The 25257-nt window shown below is 35.9% G+C and overlaps 1 protein-coding gene across 2 annotated transcripts in view; it reads left to right on the top strand.

Moving 5' to 3' along the window:
* LOC124158978 (diuretic hormone receptor-like) overlaps positions 1-25257 on the top strand; it is a 326846-nt gene that overhangs the window by 218814 nt on the left and 82775 nt on the right. For both annotated transcript variants that reach the window (XR_006864891.1, XM_046534428.1), the window contains exon 8: positions 6496-6575. Coding sequence is in view for 1 of the 2 variants with exons in the window: in XM_046534428.1 (XP_046390384.1) it covers positions 6496-6575 (80 nt within the window). In the remaining variant the exon portion in view is untranslated. The remainder of the gene's footprint in view (positions 1-6495; positions 6576-25257) is intronic.

Below are 25257 nucleotides of genomic sequence, written 5' to 3'. Positions count from 1 at the left end.
CTATTTTTGGCCAACTGATGTGGGGATAACGCCAAGATATGTAGGTTACTGCATTGATGGAAATGAGAACACAGAATTTTAGTTACCTATTAGCAACCGTGCACTAAACAGAATTTCGCTGTCATAGGGTCTTTTACCCGTTTGATATCTGTTGCTAGCTTTAGGCAGTGTGCATGTCTGCCATGTGGGGGGGGGGGGGGAAGTTCAATATTAATTTTAACTGAAGGAACAGAAGGCCGAGATCGAATGGGATTCAATGTACTTACTGCCAATACTCATCCTAATTGAAGTGGAGATTATTAGTTATTGGAGTTAATGCTGGACTATGGATTTACCATCATTGAAAATGAAAAAGTTAGCTATTTCGAGCTTTGAAATCGAATCGAATTTTTCCCACGCTAAAACTTTATTTACCTACCGTGGGCCTAAATTTGTATTGATATTTGGTGAACGGTGAATATAATGGAAGATATTTCTCAATGTGGCCGCCTATTGCTTGATAATTGTGGTGAGAAATACTTTTGAGTTGCCAAGATGATACAGTGATTATCAATACATTTTAATTTTATATTCAACTTAGCAAAATGGTTCGTAGTATAAACGGATGACTAGCTGTGAACGCTTAAATAAATCTGAGAAGTCCCATTGCTATTCTAAAATAATCGCTGGACAAAAATAGGATTATGATAGCCTAACGACGCACACTGTGCCACGTGAAGCTAGGCTGAACCCAGTCCGGGACATCGCAACATGGACAAATAAGATGTAAAATGAGCTCTTTTACTCTTTTTATTATTACCAATTGTGGTAGGTTTTTATCTTTGTTTATATAGGTAGCTTAGTGCGCCAACATGAAAAAATTGAATGAGCTCTACAAGTACCCTATATGCACTTTTTCAATCATTCTTACAGTGCTTGTGTTTCAGATTTATTTTCGAAGCGTGAATTCTCCCTGCTGATAACAAGTACGCGTTGATTACATGGAGTTACTACTTTCATAGTGACGGTGATATTTTGGTTTGCGTTGACTCCTCATTTTTATTCCATTATATCGCTCGTCCAATAGCTGTCAAGTCGAATCTAGTGTCCACAGAAAACTTAGCAGTGGATTAGTAAAATTTCAGTCGACAAAAGCACCGTAGCAGTGGGAATGTGAAACAAAACGACCGTTTTAATCCTGTTTCCTCCTAAATAAATGCATCAGTCGTATGGACCAACTCGCTTTGAGCTCTGCGCAGTACCTTTTACTTAGCCGTGTCTCATCCGCCCTCAGGCTTAATTTAATCTCCAAATCGCTCCACGCGAAGGCGCGATGACACCCTCCGTAGTGCTAGATAGAAAAATCAAAATGAAAGATATATATTTTTTCTTTCTCATTCGTGTGGAACAATGGTGGAAGATTCTTTTTTTAATTCATCACCGTGATACATGCGACTCCAGCTCGGAGTCGCGTGGCATGAAATAACAGTTAGCGTTCTCTTTCTTCCGCGCCGTGTTTTAATTTTAATTTTTTGTTTTAATGGGACCGAGATTCAAAATACGCTTCTGAGCAGATCTAATTGTTAGGCTCCGTTGCGAGGCAATCTGGCGGCAAAGCGTTCTCCGGCGTCAGAACGGAAAAAATAACAGTGAGGGAGAAATCCAATTCCTTGCTCTCGGAAGAGGAGTCTTTCATGGCGCTATTCGGTGGCGTAAGAAGGCGAGCTTAAGGAATATATAGCGGACTAATCTTCTGGAAGAGGACCAGCACCTGTTTTTCATGGGTATGCATTAACTGCAGACGCTAACGTTCAACCTCTAAGTAGGGCGGGGTAAATGGACTTGATAGCAATTGCTGCTGGCAGTTGGGAGTTGTAAAGGGATCAGGTAATTCTGCATAATTTTACCAATATTACCAAGTGATAATTAATGATATAATTTCAACGGATACCTTAAAAGAAATTGCCGTTAAAAGTGATTCTAATCATGGTTGCCTGAAGTTTTAAAGTCAAAGGGTATCAATAAGAGAAAACATGTTTCGAATACATTGAAACAAAGTTCATATAGATGTATTAACACTATATTCCTGGTTTACATATCCTTTGGCAGTTTTTTCATCTGTACAGAATAATGGTGACTATCAAATTGAGAACCAAACGATGGTGGAATTGAATACTTGTGATATTATCTGGCATTAAATTTTCAAAAGTAGCGATCCTGTTGATTTTAGACGGCAAATTATTTGGGATTATAGGGTTATAAAAATTTACTGATATCGATGAATGGCATTGCGCAAGAAGGCATATACTTTCATTTGAGATGGCAATGTCCCTATAATAATGAAAAAAAAAACGTTTTAGAAATTGCAGTGAAATTGTAGCAATATATTATGCCACAAAACTCCATCTTATTGGCCGTAGAGGCCTATTAACCCTCGCTGAATAAATGCATTCGTATTTTTTATGTCATTGTATTCATCTGCTTTGTTGAAGTTCATTATTGCCACTTATATTCATCCATTTCACCGGGGAAATTAATCCTAAGAAGACAAAAAAAACAATTTATATGCTACGTTTTTCATCAATTCCCTCGCATAACTTAGTATTACTATGAAAAGAATTGTGAAATTGTGAACGGTGGAATAAGTTTCTTACTATTTTTTTTAACTTTAGAACCATTTTCGTCAAAAAGAGCAAACTACGATTTTGCTTGTTTATATATTTTTTTTAATGCCACATTTTGCCAATTATCTTTCTGAATAAATTTTCCTCATAATTTTTTTGTAACGATCTGTTTTTGAATAGTTTCTTGTATGGAGTCCCTTGCATAGTTTTAAATGTTCAAAAATACCCTCACTAGGCTGAAAGCTGATAAGGAATATTTTATATATTTCCTGGGCAGGAATTAGTAGAAAGTGTTTTAAAATTATAAACCTTGGAAAAAGATTAAATAAATGTAAATGAGTTACTTTTCGGTACTGTTCCTACTGCTTGAAATCGGCTATGAGTCCCTTGGAAAGTTTCTAAAAATATTAAGATTCGTTTTCATCTCTGACTCAGCGATTTCATTTGTTTGTTCGTGCCTTGTTGATTAAACTAAAAGAAAACTAAAAACACCCACGTCAAATATCTCTTTTTTGTCCACCTAATCCGTTTCCCTCTGGTCGTTGGTGTCGGCGAGCTCGCATTGATCAAATAATAATGGAAAAACTTCTTCAATACGCCTCCGTACGTTGGCGTCTTGAAATCCTAAGGATGAAAGAGTCGTTCCCATTTGCAGTCACAACAGTTTCTGAATATCTGAATGTCGTTGAATGCCTTGCGCACCGTGATTGTCACCGTTCATTTCGAGATTTGAAATTCAATATTAGGAATTGAAATCCTAGGCATATGCTTTGTGCAGACTTAGGTTTGAAGTACAATATCTTTTTCATCAAATGACTTTCAAATATTGTTTTACAGTCCCTGAAAAAACTTAGGTCTTTGCGAAGAACACGATTTTCATTTAATCTTCGTAAAACTTTTCAAGCCTTCTTGTGCGTGAGTGATATTAGCGAGGAGTGTTCTGAGAACCGTTACCAAGAACAAAGAAAATATGATGAGTGTAGGAGGTATTAAAATGCGTAGTCCCACTTAGAAGTCCTTTGTTGTTTATTGGAAAAATTGAATTCCTTTACCGATCCGTAATATTTATTTTGTCATTTCCGTCGTACGCTTTAAAAATTGTGAGTTTTCAAAATGATGCTCTAGATGTAGGAAACATTTTTGGCAGAGCCGTGAAGAAACTAGGATACGTCAAGATTTCTGTGGATAGACAATTGGACGAAAAAGAGAAAGAAATGTGCTACTTCGGTCTCGTTAGGTCGCACCTAGAATACGGGGCGAGCGTATGAGATCCAGTGTGGACAGATTTAACCCATGGGCTAATTAATTACTAAGTAAAGAGGCGCCGTTTTTAAGGCCTTTTCTATTAATAAACACCAATGAATATAAAATTGGAATTGGCGACAAAATAAGCTTCAGAGCTTCAAAAAAATTAGCATAGACTAGAAGCCCTCTATCATCCTTCTAAACAAATTCCCTATACATTTATCAATTCCATATCATAGCCCCGTAATTTTTTCATTACAAGGTGTCTTCTTCCTTAATTCACGTATATAACTAACATAATGCGGTTTCAACGCCCATAAATAATAAATATGATATTATAAAAGTATTCCACCGATTAAGGTAGGTTTCCATGGAGTGCTTAAGAAGAATTCCGGAAACCTCCCCTTTCATCATGCACATCCGTCTTCCATTCACAATAAGACCTACTCCCTCTCATTCCATCTAAAAATCCTATTTTTCCTAGTTTTCCTTCCTCTCCCTCGTTTGCCTAACATTCTTCTCTCTAACACTGTTTTCAACATCCCTTCTTCGCTAAGTACTCGCTCCATCCATACCTTCTGTCTCTTCCACATCTCATCCAAAAGCTGCCTCTCCTTACCTATCATATCCAGCACTTCGTCCTTCCTCCTCCTCTCCGTCCACTTCACCTTCTCCATTCTTCGCCACACCCACAGCTCCAATGGCACGAGTCCTCTCTCGTCCACCTACCCAAGTGTCCACGTTTCTGCACCGTTAAGCGCTACACTCCAGATCAGACTCTTCACTAAACTTTTCTTTAAATCCTTACATAGCGAAGCTCTCAGATGCTCCTTCCTGTCCATGAACGCCTCCTTTGCTAATGCAGTTCTCTTCCTAATGTCCTGCGTGCTCAAAAGCTTCATAAATATTTTTCCCCTATATTTCAAAATCGACCCAAGCCCGCCCTAGTATTCGTGCTAAATTCACCGAGCACCATACTATTTTTGTCTATTGTTTTCTTTTGACTGACGAATGGATGCTGGAATCTCAGGCTGTGTTCTCCACGGATAATTTTTTTTGTATTTATTTATTAAAACCGGGCTTTAGTCACACTTGTTTACTTGATTGAGGCTCTTAGATACCCTATATGATAGAATGGATAGTTTGAGGCGTGACTCGTGAAATTGCTTCATGTTGAATCAAAAAAGCTTGCAGATTTTTCATAAACAATTTTAATAAAGATCAATTCTGTTGCTGTGAGACATCTTTTGGTAGACATAAAAATGTCGTACAGTGACAATACTGGTCGATATTATAATTATTTATCTGAAATCTGCAAGTTTTTTTGATTGGACACCCTATTTGAGAGTTAGGGAGGCCTATTCTGATACTCGAGGCCTATCATGCGAATGAAATGTTTGTGAAAACTATTGTTTATTCATGCATGTTGACTGCAACGTACGAGTTAAAATAGTAAGCTAGCGATCAGTGTTTACTAATTGTGGTTATGCGATTATGTTTCTAGACGGCACAGTTCCCTGATTTTCAGTTTGTTATGAGTGAGTTTGCTTGGTTTATAGTTCCGAAGGATAAGCATTAATGAACTCTTGATATCATGTTTAATTGTTCTGAATCTGTATTTGTGCATTTATATTACACCTGGTTAGGCAATCATCATTATAAAAGATTTTTCCCGTGTACCTTATTTTTTGTGGTATGCTCTTATTATTTTTTGTGGCATGTTTAGGCATCAAGTACTTGAAAACCTCTCTGGATCGAAACAAGTCGTACCGACGAAATAAATCAGTGGAAGTCAACTAAGTCTTCTTTTCATTCTCGTACCAAGTGTAATAGCTTGCGGATGATCGTCAATTCTATTGCGGTTAGTCCTAAAGTCTCAATAACATTCTTTATTTATTATTATTGCATAAGTTACAATTTGGCAACTGGCCAGGTGGTAACATGTATATACAAAAAAGAAAAACACAACATCCCCACAAAGTCACATATCAACTAGACAGTTGTACAAATTTTAAAATTTAATTAAAATTTCTAAAAAAATTAATACTTTTTCAGCTTTTTCTTAAATATTTTTACATTACTAGGAAAGGGCTCTAATAACTCTGCAGGCAATCTGTTCCAATCTTCAATTGCTTTATTCAGGTTTGAAATTTTTTTACACAGGTCCTCTGCGCCCGGCATTTGATTTTGAACTGATGATCATTCCTACCAATGAAATTAGGTTTTCCCACTTCATTGCTTAATTCCCTCCATGCTTTATCCCCTTTGTATATTTTATACATACCGCAGAGTCGGTTTCTTTTTCTCCTACTTTCCAAAGATTCCCACCCCAGCTAAAGGTTTTTACCCGTAGCTATTTATCCTCATAGCAAACATATAACACATCCCCATAACAAAGAGCACTCTAAGTGGCTGCGAAGTAGCCAAAAGCCAAAACGTTGAAATCTGCACTTCACTATTACTCTGGGAAACGGAAAAAAAATCCCAATGACATGCATGCCAGTAGATTTCATAAATCATGCCAATTTTTTCTAAAACTGTGCGAACTTTACCTCATTCGGCCATAACAGACCCGTGATCTCTTGTTCCATCATTGTTAATTGATTGTTGTCAGTATTAACTCTATATTTCTTTCCACTTCTTGCAGGGATACCTGTGGTGGTGACTGCGGTGTGGGTTATAGCCAAAGGAATCACGCCCTTACCCGCACTATTGGGAGACACACAGGTAAATGCAATTTTCTCATAGTAATAGCGAAAATAAGTGGTATCCATTCCTCTGTTAAAATTACATAGTTACTCCCTCTGCATATCATTACTTTCTCCTTGTTCAATACCCGAAAGCTTGGGTGACGATAGAATCCACTGTTAATGGCTCCTATCAATAACCTATTTAAGGATCTTTGTCGGGGATTATTTGATGATATAAACACAATACGCGCAAAATGAATAATATATAATAATGGCATACAACTGTGATAACAAAATCAGAAAAAAATTAATGTGATGGAGAGGAATTTTTCCATATTGTAAGAAAACACATGCAATTTTTCACGATTATAAAATTTCACTCTCGACGTAGGTTTCGATGCGCAACATATTCTTCTAGGTACAATGTAGTATTTTGTAGTAGAGTTTTACAGTAGTAACTATATTGTATCTTGAACATGATGTAGTAACATGGAAACGTAGGATGGGAGTAAGAGTTAATCATTGTGGAATATTGCATGTGTTTTCTTTCAATAATGTAATAACAATTTATGCTTCTTCCGAGTCTTGTGATGGCACTTTACATTTTATAAGCCGTGTATGCAAATAAGACTTTGGAATGAATTATTTTTTATCACCATCGACAATATGCAATCATATAATGATGCCTATTTTTTATAAAATACAATCGTGGAAATATCTATAATATAAACCTAATCATCTGGTGCTAAATATGGAGTATGTTTCTCTATGGAAGCGAGGCTTGGACGTTGACAGCAGGAGAGAATTCAAGAGTGGAAGCATTCGAAATGTGGTGCTATCGAATATTTCCACTCTTTCAATTCGACCGAAGAATGATAAAGGTAAAATTAATTGACGGTGTGAGTAACGAGGATATGCTACGAAGAGTTGGAGAAAAGAGAAGTCTTTTAAAAACCTTAAGCGGAATACGGAATGACTTACCTGGCCACATTTTGAGACATGATGGCCTGGTGAAAAAAATCGTAAAAGGACAAGTGAAAGGGAAGAAGGGCAAGGGACGGCCCCGAATCAGTAACATAGGACAGATAATAAAGAATGCAAAAAAAAGAAATACGTCGCTATGAAAAGGCTAGCACATTGGAGGGAGTAAAGGAAAACTGCATCAAATCAATCTTAGGATTGTTGACTAATGATGATGATATACCTAATCGTATATATCTAATTATAATCTATAATCGTGGAAAATTGCAAGTATTTATTCCAATATGGAAATATTCCACTTCGTCACGTTCGAAACTTTTTATAAATCGATGCGGCTGTAGAGCATTATTTCCATAGGAAGTGATGCTTGCAGTGCCGACGCTTTCCCTTCCATGCTTTCCTTTCTGGGCTCTACGAAAGTTAAAAACTGCCTCATTTCTCTCTTCCCATGTTCCAAAGCTTCTTAATCGCGGTGGTTGCTTGGTGAAGTTTTGGACAACTTCCTTCATAAATCCTTGGGTGGAAAAGACCAACTTCGTGTCTTAAGTGCGAAATAAGGTTCTTTGGGTGATATAAATGGTCAATACCATGGGAAGAAAAACAACCACCAGCAGAAGTCCACCATGAGATGTGCTGTTACGGTCCGAAGCCCCTTTTATTCCCTTAAAACATTCGCACGGCATTTTAGTCCTTGTCAAACTCCATTCGTTTATCAAGTATCAGGATAGGACGGTGTCCCTGTAGATCGAACTTTAAGCTACGTTCCTGGGTTCTCATGCGGGTGACATACTTGAAGATAACCTATAAAATCCCGCCGTAGAATGCGAGTCCTCCCGTTAATTTCTGCGCTTTCGTAATATTTTAGCGAACTTTCTCAGGCATCCATGAGGGTTACCAGAAAATGAAATGAGACTTTTACCATGATTCATGTAGTTAATATCCTGTATCCCCGAATTTAGAATCATGGATTTCATACCATTTAAGCATTATGGCCTTTCTATTATTTTTCAGTACATAACAATGTGTGACGATAAACAGCGATGCCAAGGATAATGGTAACTCGATTTCTTTTGCTTGACCTCAATTTTTAATGATGATTAACGTCTCGTGGTATAGGTCTGAGAACGATATGCAATATCGTTCGCCAACGTTTCGATATATTTCAAGAAATTAGATATGAGAAATATATTGAAACTTTAACAAAAAATTTTGCATATCGTTCTCAGACCTATACTCCGAGACGTTAGTCTCTATTAGATTATGGTTACTTACTTAGGATGATCCTCGATCGTAGACCTAGGGTTTGGGAGTCGACAAATTTACCTCCGACACCATCATGGCTGACGAAGGTCGATTGTGTGAAGTTCACAAGCCTTTAGTTATTTGCGGGATGAACTTTTCAGCTCTCTTTCGGTATTCCCTTAAGATCTTGAGTCATGAACAAACCTGATTTAATGATCCAAATTTTTCTTTCTCAATCACAAAATTTTGCCAGAATCGAATAGAAATAGTTTTGACACTAGCCTCATAGTTTTTCAAGTTTTAAATTCAAGGTGTGGTGGCGTGTTAGATTCCCTAAGCTAAATTCTTTCCCTATATATTTATGCTCACAATCACTGAAAAAAATTACTGTCAGAAAAGTTTTAGTTTTGATGGTTCTCCTCTGGCGTTCTCACCTCATAAAGCTCGAGTTCGAAATACGAATTTTTGCTTTTCCCAACTTGTGACGTCTCTCGCATTAATCTTAATGTCGCCTCCATCAAATGTTCCCTGTCAAATTCTAGTCCTTTCGTTTATTTCTTTCATTATCATTTTGCAAACTTTTCTCATTCCGCCTACGGATGTGAATGCATTACTTCTGTCTTCAGTTCTCATTTATCCCTCTCACTCATCCTAGTGTCCACTCAAATTCCAAAATCTTGTGGGAGCTGGCGTTTTTCATAGGGATTTGTAGACAGGACTTTTTCTCGGGCTGCAAAAAGTGGAACCATTAGAGGGGAGGTCACGGGAGTCGTACTCCCCCGAAATTCGATCAATAAAAAAACATTATTTGTTTAGTAGTTTTTGTACGCTTTTAAAGGAGTAAAGATAGTGCACATACATGCAAATGTTTGGCTACAATTCTCAAGCGTAAGAGGAGTTTGAATTGTATGTAACGTATTTTTTGCACTCCTAATAGTAAAAACGCCCCTCTCTCCCGCGGGGTATTCCATACTTCCCGAGCCCAGGTCGTGACCCCCCCTCAAATTTGATGTTGAATCCGCCCCTAGATTCAAACCGGTTGATGGCAACCCACTGATGTGTAACGATTTAGTAATCAGAGGCTTCAGTACTTATTCATAGTCTCGGTATATTGGGATAATAATTACTCGATGATAATTTGAACCCAGCAGTATTTATGCAGACTTTGGTAATTTTGTGATCTCCAAAAGACTGCCACTTAGTAATGCAATGTATCAACAGCATTTTTCTACATCCCCCTTTTTTTATAAATCCCGTCATGCATGAGATAGCGTCTGCCCCTGTGTTAAATCCACATTTTGGCTTATCAATTTGTTTTTTTTGCTTCCAGATTTTGAGATGTTATCCATGACGAAGTTTAATTCTTATAAATGAATATATTCGTAAATATTTTAATTTTATACATATATCCAGGCGAATATTTTCTTTTGCTTAAGTTACCATGTATCTCATTCGTAAAAGTTAATATCTCATATAATCTTGCAACATGTTTGTGAGTTCAAAATGTTATGAATCAAGTTACTGATGCACAGGGAAAACAAGACGGATATGTTTTATTAGTATCCGCTCACATAAAATAATATGTTAATTTCTGATTGTCTCGATATCTTACTTAAGTTTTTTTTTATTTCAATGATAATTGGTCGTAATTCGCCGTAATTGTGTGTATTTCTCCATAATTGTAAAAATAATCACGCAAATAATGTTATAAGTAGGAATATATTCCGGATGTGTGGCGCCCTCTTCAGTTTGATTGCAGTTCCTTAAGTCGGCTGGTATGTTTCCTTCCTTTTAATTCTTATTCAGAAGGATTAAGCATCTTGTGCGTCACGCTTAAGATCCAGGATCCACGTGAAGAAAATAAATGGATCGCGGGTGGAAGGAGACATTGCCCACCATTAAAACGGAGACGTTTACAGGGGTAAAACGGATGATTTTGGTCACCCCACCCCCCTCAGCCAGGAGTTGGGTCGTCCATCACAATTAAGAGACGGATCCATTTTCTCTATTCCTCTCCGTTACGCCCGCCCGCCATCTTGTCTCTATTTTTTTCTGTTCTCTTCCTTATTAGGACGCAGCCCTCTCGCCAATCATAGGGATAATATTATATTTACTGATTCATACATATTTTTAAATTAACATGGATAGGTAAATAGCTATTGAGGATTGAAACTTTAGGTGAAGCCAAAAGCTTGGCCCAGTTATAGCCATCGCAGTACCTTGCAGACTGGGAGCGTGGAGTCAGGTAACTAATGAACATATTTATAGAAATAGTACGAATTCCTGCCAGATGTAATTATATAAAAACGCGTAGTGATTTGTTGTGAGGTAGAATTTTTTGGTATCTGTAAATATAGTGGTGGTTTATTGTTATATTAATAGACTGAAAAGTTGGAGTGATAAAGATTTTCAGAGCTTCTTCTGTTCCAGATCCTAGAACCTATGGCCTGTCGCTAAAATATTCTTTTGCCCAGAAAGTTTAATCGTCTCCTTTTTACAGTTGTTTCAAAGAAGTAGACCGTAATTGTGAATATCATGTAGATTGCTTTTTTTGTGAAATGGGAACAGTAAATTTTAAATAAAGTACCCCATTTGCCAAGCTTGGACTGAAAACGTGACAGTGTACATCTACCATGCCTACCATGTTATTGTTTAAAAGACCTGAATTTGTTAAATCTGATCCAGCAGCTTTTTTAAGTCGACAATATGAAAAATTTTTATAATAGGGTGGTTTCCTATTATTTTTTTATTGCCTTAATCGAAAGATTATTACTCCTGGAGTACGTATTTCACGCTTTTATATTTTTAAATGGTAATATCTATTTTTCGCGATTAAATGAAAAGTGAAAATTTTCAAGCGCGCGAAAACGCGACGCGTTAGTAGGAATGATGGGAAATCTCTCCGTACGTCGTATTTCTGGTTCCCCCTCCGCCCGTTGAGGTGACCTTGAGGCGAGGCTTAGCGCTGATACGTCGCAGGCTGCCAGCGGGTAGCCTAGTGCCCTGCCGCCTGGTAGCGCTTGGCTTAAATAAGGATTATTTATACCTTATCAAACGAGGAAAACTTTCCGACCTTAGCCAGTTTTAATAAGTGATTATTAAGACATGTTTCCCTGAGCTCTGCGCCTCATGCATGCATTGGTAACCTCAGACGACGTATAACTCCTATCTTATCCTATAGAAACTAGGTCCCTGTGACGTCACGTGGAGTGGCATCGCATGGGCGCCAATCTGGCCCTTTTCAAATGAGGATAAAAATGGACCATTGCCATTCGTCTACACCGGCATTTATAAAACGAAATAATTTGTATATTATGAATACACTAATGGTGGGTAACGAATCGCAATTATTGCCTTTTGTTTTCTTTGATGAAGGAAACTACCCTATTCAGGTGTAATGACCGGTCCCAAAAAGGAGTCTGGCTTAATTTTTTTCTATTTGATGAATTGTTAGACCAATTAGTTAGATTTTACACTGCGATAAAATTTGGTCGACTAAAATGGTTATGAAATATTTTATGTACCTACTCGTTTTCAATAAGCACTGGGTCATTGCAGGTACGACCTATTACTAGTTCATAAATCTGATTTTTTTTCTTAAATACCCGTTAATTCGTTGAACCTTTGCTTAGTAATAAATAATAATAATAATCATTCACGTATCTATTGTAAGTAGCTTTTCAAGGATTTTTTCTGCATCGTAAACGTGTATTTAGAGTGTTTTTTGTAGGCATCATAAACATTTATTTGCACAAACTTTTTCTTTAAAGAACCGTCGATGAATCTGTCTTATGGTTCGAATTTTCATTTTGTTTGAAAACCTGAGCTTTCGTTTCGACTAGAAATCGATTGTAGTTCTGTGACTTCTATGTGACTTCTATGAGGCCATGCTTCCAATGTACAACGGTGAACGTCTTCCGGCCAAAATTCAATTTTTCACTACAATGTGGCAATCGCCATATACTATTCAAGTTAAAAGTGAAGCGTGTTATACCTGTGTACAACTCACTCTCTTGATAACCCTCCCAGGGGAAGAAGTGAAAATGACTCAGGTGCATTATTTCCCGAAAGGAACAAGAATAAAGTAGCTGAGAAGACCTCCAAGAAAAAAGTACAATGATACATATCTCCATTGCCATAATGAGGTGAGGAATTGAAAAGATTATGCCTTGAAATAATATGCTTTGTGTGCCTTGAATAATTTTACGTAAAAGTTTGAACTTATAGCACGCTAGGTGTACACAAAAAGGAAAAAACGACAGGTTGGGGGGTAGTAGAGCTACTTCTCAACTCCCACCGCGTGACCGGGAGTATCCTCTGGGACGGACGCAGTGCTTCTTAGGAGAACCAATTTGTCATTTGATGTCTCGTTTGTACTCCCAATTCGCTCTCCTCAGCCTCCCTCTGCGACAGGGATATCTCGGAGGATACTTCCCCATCAGGGTTGGTTAGCTGGTTAATTTGTCTCTTTTGTGACTTCGATCTTCCAAATGAGATTGTTGTTTCGTTTCTTAACTTGAGGATTGCTCTCATTTCTTCTCGGTGATATTACGTAAATTAATTTGGACCAGGAAATTATTTGGACCGTTTTTCCAAATCTTCTCAAAGTTGTAGAATAATTCTTCCAATAAATTCACGGTTGGAGATGTTTTTTGTTGACCTTTTGAGCGAGGAAACTCAAAAGCAATGCAGAATACAAGAATAATCGTAGACCTGTATATATTTCATTATATTATAAGTTAAGGAATTCTTGAGACGAAAATCATAAGAGGTTTTTATTACTAACTTTAGGGCCTCATAGCACCGTTTTTCTTAAAAATATTGTTTTTTTTGCCTACACGATATTGATATGTTGACACGGTATTGATCGTGCAGGGCCATAGAAATAATAAAAAGGTAATAATAAAAAAATTGGAACGGCTTTCTCATAACTGTATCAGTTGCGGTTGTACTGAGTTGTTTTTGACTGCAGTGAATATTGTGTTTATTCCTCGTATTTACCTATATCTCTTCCTTTTGTTCTGTTTTAATTAAGCTTCGTAAATTTTGATATGTCTTTAATCAGCTTAGTGCTTAAATATGCGAGGATTTTTTATGTCAACTTTATGTAAGCCATATACTCGCGTAAGCCATATACCGTCAATATTTCGTTATTTTTATACTTACTATTACAAAAAATATGAGTGAACAGGCCCTCTTATCGGAGTCATTTTTATTCCAGCAAGCTTTTTCGGCGTCCTACATCTATAGCAATAAATATTACGGATTCGCCGTAAGATGGAGCCACTGATAGCACACCCCAATCATTCTTCATCTCACTTATGTAGGGATAGTTAGTAAATGATCTCTCTTATGGCATATCTGGTCCAGCTTTGCGGGGTAACTTTGGCGAAAATATATGGCAAACCCTTATGTGAAGGGGATCGGATTTTCCAGAAAATAAGAGAAAATTATCACCTTTAGAGGTTTTGGCAAAAGTGGGTCGCGCTTTTCCTCCGCTCTGTAATGTCATATCCCCTTTATTTCGTTGATATCGTCGAGTCCGTATGGCTCAGTAAAAGGAACACAAGGTGGTATTATTCGGTCGTTAGGCTTCCTTGTTAGAATGGTCTCTTTGCTGCCACGTGGCCTATGCGAAGCATTACAAGATGAATAATCTATTCGGTTCATGTGTTCCCATTATGTCTATATAATTGGTTATGGCGTCTTTTTATGTCATGATGCTACATCTAGCGCTTGCAAAATGAGTTGCATGGATCATTTTTATTTTTAGACCGTTCTTTAGCAATTGCAAAAGCTTTAGCTTTAGCAATCAGGTATACGCTCCACTTTTCTTACCGATTTTAGCTTTCCAAATGATTGCTTTCCATTAAAACTTTGATAGAATCGGTCCTTATAACCCTATTCCAGTTTGATATTCAGCGCAATACTTGAATGAATATAAAACAACAACGAGAGACTAAATGTTTGATGTAGTTAAATATCGTAGTTTCAGAAATAAGAGGATAGTGTGCATTTATTTTTCGATACAATCAATCCGTATTCACGAATGAATACTTTGGTAAAGGGAAGCCGATAATGATCCGTTTACTACTATGTATAAAATTTATGACCTAGTTATTTTAAAATCTCTTCTACATTTCTTATATTTACTTTATTTATCTAACATTTATTTCGATTTTAATGCATATGAACGTATTTAGATGCCTGAAGGTAGAGTGTAAAAAATAAAACTAGATGTGTTCAATATTTTTTTACCAACGGTGGAACTGTAGAAATGTAATTCTGTACTTTTAATTGATCGTCAAGCTTGGATTATTTTGCTTTCTTTGATAGTGCACGATCTTGGAAAATATCATGTCTGAGTTATTTGATTCAAGTTTAATGCAGTGAAATAGATTTTTTTCTAATTATGTCATAGCTAATTTATGGATTATTTAATAATGGAGTATCAGAAACCATAAAAATGTAGAACCTTCAATTTCATTGACTCCATATGCTTACTGATAGAAACAATAAGGTAACAAAGATAGCAAAACCTACATTGCCCTGGATGAATTGGAAAGCGTAAGACTCAATAGGAATCAGTGGCGCAGCGTCGGGGGGTTTTGGGGGTTAAACCCCCCCCCCCCCCCAGAGCTCAGAGAAATTTTTGAGTTTAAGCCATTTTACTTAATTTGATTGATATTACTAATAGAATAGAATAGTGTAAGGATTAATAAAATATCCCTCAGAAAGCCGTAAAAATCACAATTTTGAACCGTTTATCTAAAAATTCCGCAATTTAATAATCTCGCACCCATATCTAAACTCGCCTATCCTGGTGGGTATACCACACTACTACACACACCGGTATTAGTGAACCTAACCCCCACCCCAGCCTTAATTCCTGGCTGCGCCCCTGATAGGAATGGACTATTTTCAGGGCGTGTCTGACCTATATACAAGCAACAGAGATGAGTTTTCCTGTACGTAACGGTTCAAACTTTTCCATGATCGTAATTTTTGTCATTTTCGTAGCTTTTTGTCGTCCTTGCCGGTTTTTATTCGTCATAAGCGTTGACAGATATTATGTTAACGCTCAATTTTTTCCGTCGTATTCTCACCTTTTTTCAACAACATAAAAACGAGCCTCTTTTGCCGGGGACACTTATTAATTCTTCTTTTAGCCCTTCTCCACGCCCTGAGACGCAAATAAACGAGAGAGGCTCTGTCCCACTTTTCTGGGGAAAAGGGGCGTTTATATTTCTCTGCAAATGCCAAAAAACTTTGAATGACTCTTCCAGACGTGGTACAAGGAGGTATAAATGTTAATTCATGGGGCTCCAACTCGAACCCTTATTGTGGTCAAATGTCAGCATGGTGAACTTCTAATATTCCTCCCACGATCCCGCATTAAATTCCGTGGAAAAGCACTCATCCCTGGACCCCTGAATGGCTTTTAATTGCTCTGAGTTGGCGCTCGCAAACTGTTAAGGAGTCAAAGACCATCTCTGTCCCTGTTATGATGCCTTAAAGCCGTCATCCCAACTTCGTTCATGAGTGGTGACCTTACTCTTTCCTCCAGAAATATATTTGATTTTTGGGGAAAGGAGTAAAATCATGCAATGAAAATAGTTTTTTTTGTTCAAGTCAGTTTAGTTTTTTAAAAATATGATCTAATCCTCTTCAATTTAAATATACGGAGTTGTTAATTAACTGTAATGATTCGAAAAAAGATGATGAACCATAAATGAGGTTATTTTTAGTGATGAAATTATTTGCAATCTATGAATGCTGCCTGATGATTTCGGTACATAAAAAAGTTAATCATTGATCCTATCACGTTCGCAATTTTATAAATTTACCATTTGCATATCATAATTTAAATGAGTGCGATATTTCTAAAGCGAATTAAAAAGATATCTATATGCATGTATGGCAGAACGTCCAGGCAAAATTTTTCCGATGTTCAAAATGTGTAGCGAATAAAAGCAGGCCATCCATAATACCCTAAAATTAGTCATTATGGTCACCCTAACCCAGAACAAATTCCAAACGTGCATTTTAAAAAGGCCCAAAATGGCTATGCCATAATAAAATCAAAGGAATCAATGAAAAGGCTTCTTTATTTGCTTATTTAAAGTTTTTATAATTAAGATATCGGATTTTATATTCGAATGTTTGAAGAACGCAAAAACGAAGTTTTCATTTTTGCATTCGATTGTCGCCTACGATACTATTTTCCTCCATAATAACAATTTTTATAATATATAATTAGATGTTTTCTTTAATGACAACAATTGTATTATATTTTACTAGTGAGTGGGACTGTTGGTCCATATATTCTTTATTACTAATAAAGTATTATAAATTAATAGTTTAATCAGATCTTCAGTTGGAGAATCTGATATTTTGATATTCAGTGCTTGCTAATAATAAGGGAAATATGATTTATGTTGGCAAAATATTGTTTGTTCAAGATTGAGAATTTTTTATGAGAATTTTTGTGATTGTCGAAAATAAAAATTGCGAAAATATGTTAAGTGAATTTATTGCATGCATGTACTGAATTTCTCAAGCATTGACGGAGATTGCTTTTGCTATATATGAAAGAGAAAAAAAATACACAAAATAAAACTTGATTCGAACTATCATCGTGAAAAAGAGAAGGCTAAACATTGTAAAAAATGTTATAATCACGAATAATAATTTTAAGGATTGGCTTTTAGACAACTATTATTTTAATAATCCTTAATATGAGAAACTTATTTTACGAGTAGGTTCATTTTGAATTTTCCATTTGTTGGTTTTACAACTGTAGGGATCGGGAATAGGAAGAACGGTTAAGTGAAAATAAAATGCTGAGTTAATCGAGAAAGTGCCTTTTTTTGTGTGTCAATGTTGTAACGTTATAATCGAAAAGTGGGTTGCAAGAAGAAAAGTTTGCACGCTGGTAGGTAAATTATTCGATGTATATAGTGGATATGATGAAAAATAGTTTTACACGAAAGAAATAAACGTAGGTAGTAGCTAAACTAAAGTGAAATTCTCCCAGTGTTATTATATGAACATGCGAGTTTTGCATGTCAGAATAGCCATGGACCCGGAAAATTGCTGGAAAAATTCGGCATTTGAGAAGTATTTTCAGCGAAAATATAAATAATTATTTTGACTGGAGTGAGTGGGTATATTAATCCGTGGCGATTGATAACAGAATTGGGGTCAAATACAGTAACGGGTGTATAGTGGTGGTGGAATGTGGTAGGAAATTGAAAATGCCATTAAATTCTAGGAATGGCCATACCAAAGTTTTGTGTCGACGTATTTGAATTATACCTTCAACGGGACTCACCAACTAAGTATTGCCAACTATATCAACTTCATACCCTAATTCAACTGCTCAGAAAGCTGATTCCATACATCTGGCTCAAATTCAATTTAACCAAACCATCGTCTTCCTATATTGCATAGCAGACAGTCCTCATTACCGTAAATAAATGGTACTGATAAACAGATTCCAAAAATATGTCTCGTTCTTTTTGAAAGGCCATGGGGAATTGCAATACCAAAAGCGTAAACCGTATGTTAACGAAACCGGAAACATTGAATCCTATGCTATCCTAAAAAGCATATGATTCGATGTAGAGACTTCATTATTGTCTATTTATGTAATTTTTAAGGTAATGTAAGGAAAGTATTCAAAATAACCATTAAAGATCCAGCCTTTACAGCAAATCACATCTCAGATCTATCGATACACTCCTCTTGTGCGATAGCGTATACTTGAGGTATTCGTTACCTCTATCGGGTATTATACAGATGACCTGAAGTTAATGGTATGTAGACAATCATTCTACGAATGAGAGTGAATTTTTGCACCTTATATAAACATTTAAAAAATAATGCCTAACGTAAAATGGGTTCTAATAAGTCTTAGTTGCCAGTTTCAAGTTATTATCCTTTATTTCAAGGTTTCTGTTTGCCACCAAAATACAATCGAAATGTAAATAATGAGTAAATTCAGAAAGATTTAATATGAAATGCGTTTATTATGAAAATAATTCCCTTGCGTATATTCCCTTCAAATATTCAAAATTAGCCTATTGGTTATTGGAGAATATTTCGAAACTTCTAACCGTATTCCTAGTTTTAGGGTACAATATGATTTGTATGCCCTTGTTGTCAGATACATTGGCTTCTATTGTATGAAATATTTAATTATCTGACATATATGTTGTCCTTGATTGATTCGTTAGCATGAATATAGAATTCATCCCCAAAGAGGTCTTATTTCTTACATTAGAAGATACAAAAAGAAGTACCTTACCTTAAAACTCGATTATTGACAACAAATTTTTTATTTCGTTTTCATTGGTTTATTAACCCTTTTATATCGAATTTCAGATAAAATTTGTTCACCTGGTAATCATGGAATTGTATACCGTGAATATGTTTGAATTAGTATTCCGTATGTAAGAAAACATATGAATCGTATGCTGAGGAAAGGTGAACAGTAACATGCTTTCAGTAGATTGTGTCGAAACAACTTTCCGTGGACATGATAATGGGCACACGAAATGTAAAATGTACTAAACGCAGTGGCGGCTGGTGGTAATTTATCTGGGGTGTGCATTAGTGCAGATATAGGATGATTTAATTATATTATGTTAATCCTAATCCATGAGCGTCATATTTCGTCGTAATAGATAACATAGCAAGCAAAACATATCATTGGTTCACTCTACCCTTAAAACTGCATGAACAGAAATAATATTAGCATGTATGAAAATAATTATTCTCAACACACCTTTACAAGTGACGGTAGTTGAAATTCTTTTTTTCCTTACACCCTATGAGGAAGTAGTGTAGAAAACGGCTACACAGATGGCTCTGTAGACGGACTAGTATCCTGGGCGCAGGTAGTGTAGGTGGCGGCTACACCACTACACTACCTGCTAGTCAGTCACCAAAAACATGCGCGTGCGCATTCGCATGGTTTTGAGTCTGCTCCCATCGCCCCTTTGAACAGCACATACCCCCCCGCTTACCTCGTCCCGCCAGAGCTCCCTCAAGGGATCGCACAGACCGAAAATGCGCCCGGCATGATGCCACGGGATCGCACACTAGTAGAGCGGTGAATTCGAAAAGGAGATAGCTGTAGCGTTCGGAGGCTCATGTTTCTTGCATATGCAGACAGTACTTTTATCCTTCGCGTTGCAAAGGAATAGTTTTCTTTTATAATTTATTCATCTTTGGGTGTGCACTTGCTAACATGCGTATACGCACGCGCCGCCACTGACTAAACGTATCGTCTCACAACAAAGTTAACATGTCCAAGAGGACTATAAATCCTCGCAGGGGTGGAAATGGTAACATTCATGATCTAAATTAATTAAAAGGGTAATTTTAGCGGCATTTTCTAGAATTTACTCACCTTGTCAACTCGTGATGGATGCTTTTCATTTTAAGCATTATAATCACGTTACAGCTGCTTGTTTTTGTTACTTCGTCTGAGAAAATTCTCATCGAGTTGTCACTTACAGCTACCTCGAATATATAATTGTAATCGAAAGTTTTTCTTAAATTTATTTTGTATACTAATGTTAGTAATATCCTCTTAAAAGCCATAACTACCAGCCGTGCATAAATGTGATCACATAAAGATATAGAATGGAACTTAATGAAATAGACAAACGAAGTGCATTTTTCTGTAAATATGAGGAGAGACAATGACTCGGAACTGAATTCATTCCAAGAGGTAAATATACCCTTAAAAGAAAAACCCTGAAAAACTTCGGACTCGGTTGCTTTTACATTAAATTTCAACTCGCATGGATATAGTTGTTTGCCTGGCTGCAGAATACACGCTCGGGTAGCGTTTAACTAGCAACGGATCGAGGTTTTAGGTAGCTATAAAGGTGGGCCACGGTGTATTCTGGACGTTGTACGGACAAGATGACGGAAAGGGGAAGCTCATTGGTCATTCAAAACGTATTCTCATGTTTATTTAATCGTAGAGCCGACACCACTCCACCGGCCAACCAACCCTCGGAACACGAATACATCTGGCGTCTTTGTTTGACCCCATTCCCGTTTTTGAGGTGGTAATAGCCCTACGTAGCATGGAGGTGGGATATATAGCGGTATTCTGGTTTATCCGATATCTATTTCCTGATATATCGATATAAGAAAATCCCGGCTGATTTCCTATGCATATTTATTTTTTCTATTTGAATTGCAATTGCATTAAAAATGGGATTCGTTAAAAATTCGGATTGCAATAAAAAAATGAGATTCGTTATTTGTTATATAAACATCTAGAATTTCAAGTGGACATGGGTTTTCATTGAAAAATCGTTCTTCAAATACTAGCATCACCGTCAATATTACAAGCCACCTAATGGCCTATGTATGAGGCACATAACTTTATGGAGCAAGAAACTGTAGCACAAAAGAACATTTAACTAAATAAATTAAACTACAAAGAGAAAATCTAGAAAATTAAACTCAAACGTAAAATTTAAAACGGTTTTTGTTATATAATTGCAGCATACTAAAATGTATTGGTATTTTAGAGTTTAAATTTTCTTTGAAAAAGATAGTTTTTATTAATGTTATTTTAAAATACTTTTCTTAACTAAACTGTTACTGCAGATTGATAAATTCTATTTCGATACAGTAGGTTGAGGCTTTCAAAAAATGGCATCGAAAATAAATTAATTTCGACTCGAAAAATAACGTAATAATTATGTATTCTTAATTGAATATTGATATACTTAAGATCATTAGGCACTGAAGACATTACTAATATCGGCCATTGGTATTTTTATAATTTTACACACATCGGAATCCGATGTATCGGTCTGCATTAGTACTTCGCACGTCCTTACTGGCTGTCCGGTGTGCCCATTTTTGTGACCTTAGTCTGTGAGATCTTCCTATTAGGTGGGTCCCCAAGGATGATGGTGTTCTCGGGTCCTTTTTTGGTCAGATCGATGCGTGCCCAGTCGGTTCAGCCTGGCCATCCCCTCCACACACACAACCACACTACGTTCCCAATTCAACCTGCTCCCAATAGTCACCCGAATTTCCCTAACCACGAAAGCTCAACTTTAGAAGTTTTCGAACTTAATTTTTCATCATTGGTAGCTGCATGGGCGATGAATGAGGTCAATTTTCATTATGTTTTTTTATACCGCTAAAAACTATTCAGCTGTGAGAAGATAAGGTGAAAGAATAATCGAATGGAATGCTGCGTCTAACCAATCTTAGGGTTGTGATCCAGTGATGTTGAAAACGTAATTGGCATTTTCTGACTAAAAACTCCTCGGTTATGTTAAACCAAATATAGACATTGATTTCAAAATTTGAAATATGTTAAAGAACAATTATGCGCAAACAATTCTAAGCTTTTAAAAAAAATTCATAAAATAAGTATCATTTTCATACTAAAGTTAAATTATATCACCTTTTTGTATAAAACATAATTAAGTTATATAAAATAAAATATCAGTTAATTATGAATAAAGCTACATTTATGTTCATTTTTAGATCTAATACACTTTTGATGCATGAATAAACAATTTTTATATTGATTTGTTGATTAATTCTGTAATTTTGTTGCTAAATTAAATTTATGTTTCACAGTAATCTCCTTGAAGCGATTTCAAACATTTTTAGTGTATCTTTTTGACACGTTATTTCTATGTAAACTAGTTTTACTTGTTTTTGCAAGGCTATTTTTTCATTCTGGTATAAATTTTGATTAATCCTTGAAGGAAAAACTGCGATAAAGAATTTTTTTCACAACGTCTACTACTTATTTTTCACTTCCTGCTATCAAAGTGGGTGAACTCATTAATATTTTGCCTCTGTGCGCAGCCTCAAAAAGTGCCCTAATATCTAAAGTACTTAGATTTTTTTATATTATACGAACCGTATTTCCAAAGAGTACGATGTACCGTATTTCTTAACTAGGTCTGACAGATGTAGATAAAATACCATTAAGGCATTTTTGCTTCTATGCTTTGTCAATTTTTTTATTTTATAGTTTTTAACCATTGCAAAATATCAGTGACCCTCATTCTATTCCTTAATGCAAATTGAAAGAGAACTTGAATTGAAATAAAATATATGTTTTTATTATGGACTTTGAGGTGGAGAGGAAATAATTTTGCAAAATATTGTTCGTCTATATTGAAAATTTTACACAATGTTACAGGAAAATTGATTTGGCTAAGTATTCATTATCTCTTCCGGGGTGCAACTCATGAAAGAACACATTACGAATTTCAACAATGTAGTGTTTATGATCTTGGAGTCATGACCTATACTCCAAGATCATAAACACTACATTGTTGTAATAATAAGGAAGGTCAGGAGAAGAAACTTTATTCATTACGAATTTCTGTTAATTATTTTTTGGTATCGATAAATACCAAGTCAAACCAAATTTTCAGGAGAAACAAGTAGTTTATAAAATTATGCGTTCATGAGTTGTTTTTATACCGCGGACTAAATTAAACTGCTAAAGTACGTGATAGCATTTAATTTTGTACTGTGTGAAGAGATGATATCATGAATATTTAGTATGGAAATTAGGTATACTCTGCATAGATTGCTTTGAAAACACACGAAAATTTTCTGTATTTGTTGCGGTCTTACATTACTTTTTACGATTTTTAATTTTCTGCTTGAAACTTCCAGCAATACTTAAGCAAAAGTAAATAGGAAGCTTAAATAAAAATAAAGAAACGAAATTTTGTTACACCCCGCTTAAGGACATTAGGTCAAACTACAATGTTATGCTCTACTTTTCATTGGGTCTTCATCGAATCCATAAATACCATTTCGTTACGGCCGAATACACCATTAAAATTGCTTCACATCCAAGTCGTCGGTAAAATTGATTTTGCATAGCTATTAGAGTCGTTGCAAAAATAGAATGCCATTTTTATTTTCCTCTTTTTCCTGTTGCATCAGGACAGCTACGGGGGGAGTCATTTCATTAGAAAAGCCATTTTCCCATCCTGGCACCTCTATTGTAATGTTTTTATAATTTCTTGGACGAATTCATAGTTTTCTATAAAAACTGTTCTGTTGTTAACTTGTTCATTCGGTTTACTTTTCATCCCATTTTGAGTCAAAGGGCGTGACCTTGTGGCTTACATTTATACGAATACCAGTGCTCGAAAATACGCATTATCAAGCAATTAGCAATGTATTTCGCAATGCAATGTATTAGAAATGCAAGCTACTGTGCGAAACATTTCATTAGTAATGAATGAGAGTCAAATAAAGAAATTTCCAGTAAAATGCTATATGAATTTACTGTAACTACGTAGCTGTTTACCAACAACTTGCGTTTATCAGCATGCCGCCTAATTAATCGGTGTAATTAATGTCATGAAATTTTTTATTCATCCTAAAATAACTCGAGCAATGGCGATAGTGATAGCTTATATTTTGTCTAAGAATACCTTCCAGGATTTTTATATTTTAATCCATATTGATTGCTAAGTTCTAACAGCACGTATCTCATAAATAGCAACTTTTCAGGAGAAAAAAATGTTAACTCTTTTAATTGTATATAATTTTAAATGAAATTAAAAACAAAAATACATAAAACTGAAAAAGAAGCATACATTTGCAAACAAAGAGCTGTGTTTTGCTGGAATTTTATTTTTTATGTATGAATGTACGGAATTTTTTGTTCCATTGCACCCAAAATGCTTGAGTATTTCATAACTAGCCATTAATTGTTATAATTCAATCTGCCATGATAAAATTAAAGTCACTGCAAAAATGTGAAATACATGCTCTTCTGAGAAAATTTTCGCTTTGACTTATTTCTTTCCAACCGTAAAGCATGTCTATTTTAGTGTGGATTTAGGTCAAATAACAACAACATCTCATTGGAAACATAATATCTAAGGATTTTATTTATCCAATATTGCGATATTTGTCATATACGTGGCCTAAAAAGGTGTAGGATATGCATTGTAATGCGGGTTGCATGACTGCATACAGATACCGGATTCGGCCAACGTTGCGAAAACGCAACATTTTTTTTTACCATAAGCAAATTTTTTTGAAGGCCCATATTTTCAATTTACCTTGTTTAGCATGTTATTAGGTAAAATGAAGAGAAAAAAGTATACATTTTCAAGTATTTCTTTACTCGGCCGGTAATGGGTTAATAGTATTAGCAGTAATAACTCCGACCGGCCAAATTTTGAGATACGTGTTGTTAGAGTTTAGCCATCGATATCCCTTGGTTGCTCCAACATTCTCTTTCTGTGTGCTATTTAATTTTTTTACGCACCAAGGCTAATGATTCATGCGTTTAAAACGTTGATTATTGGTTTTAAACAGTGTACTGCAGAGTAATATTAGTTTTGAGGTCAGCAATACATCATATCGGAGAATTTGCTGTTCCAAAAAATAAGTGGCAGACTTCGGTAAAAATTATTTACTGGCTGAGTAGAGTTAGTCGCGTTCAGCACTTTTCATGC

Source organism: Ischnura elegans, chromosome 5, assembly GCF_921293095.1.
Source record: "Ischnura elegans chromosome 5, ioIscEleg1.1, whole genome shotgun sequence".
NCBI lineage: Eukaryota > Metazoa > Arthropoda > Insecta > Odonata > Coenagrionidae > Ischnura > Ischnura elegans.
Note: the sequence above shows the minus strand (reverse complement) of the source record. Positions and strands in the feature narration are given on the sequence as shown.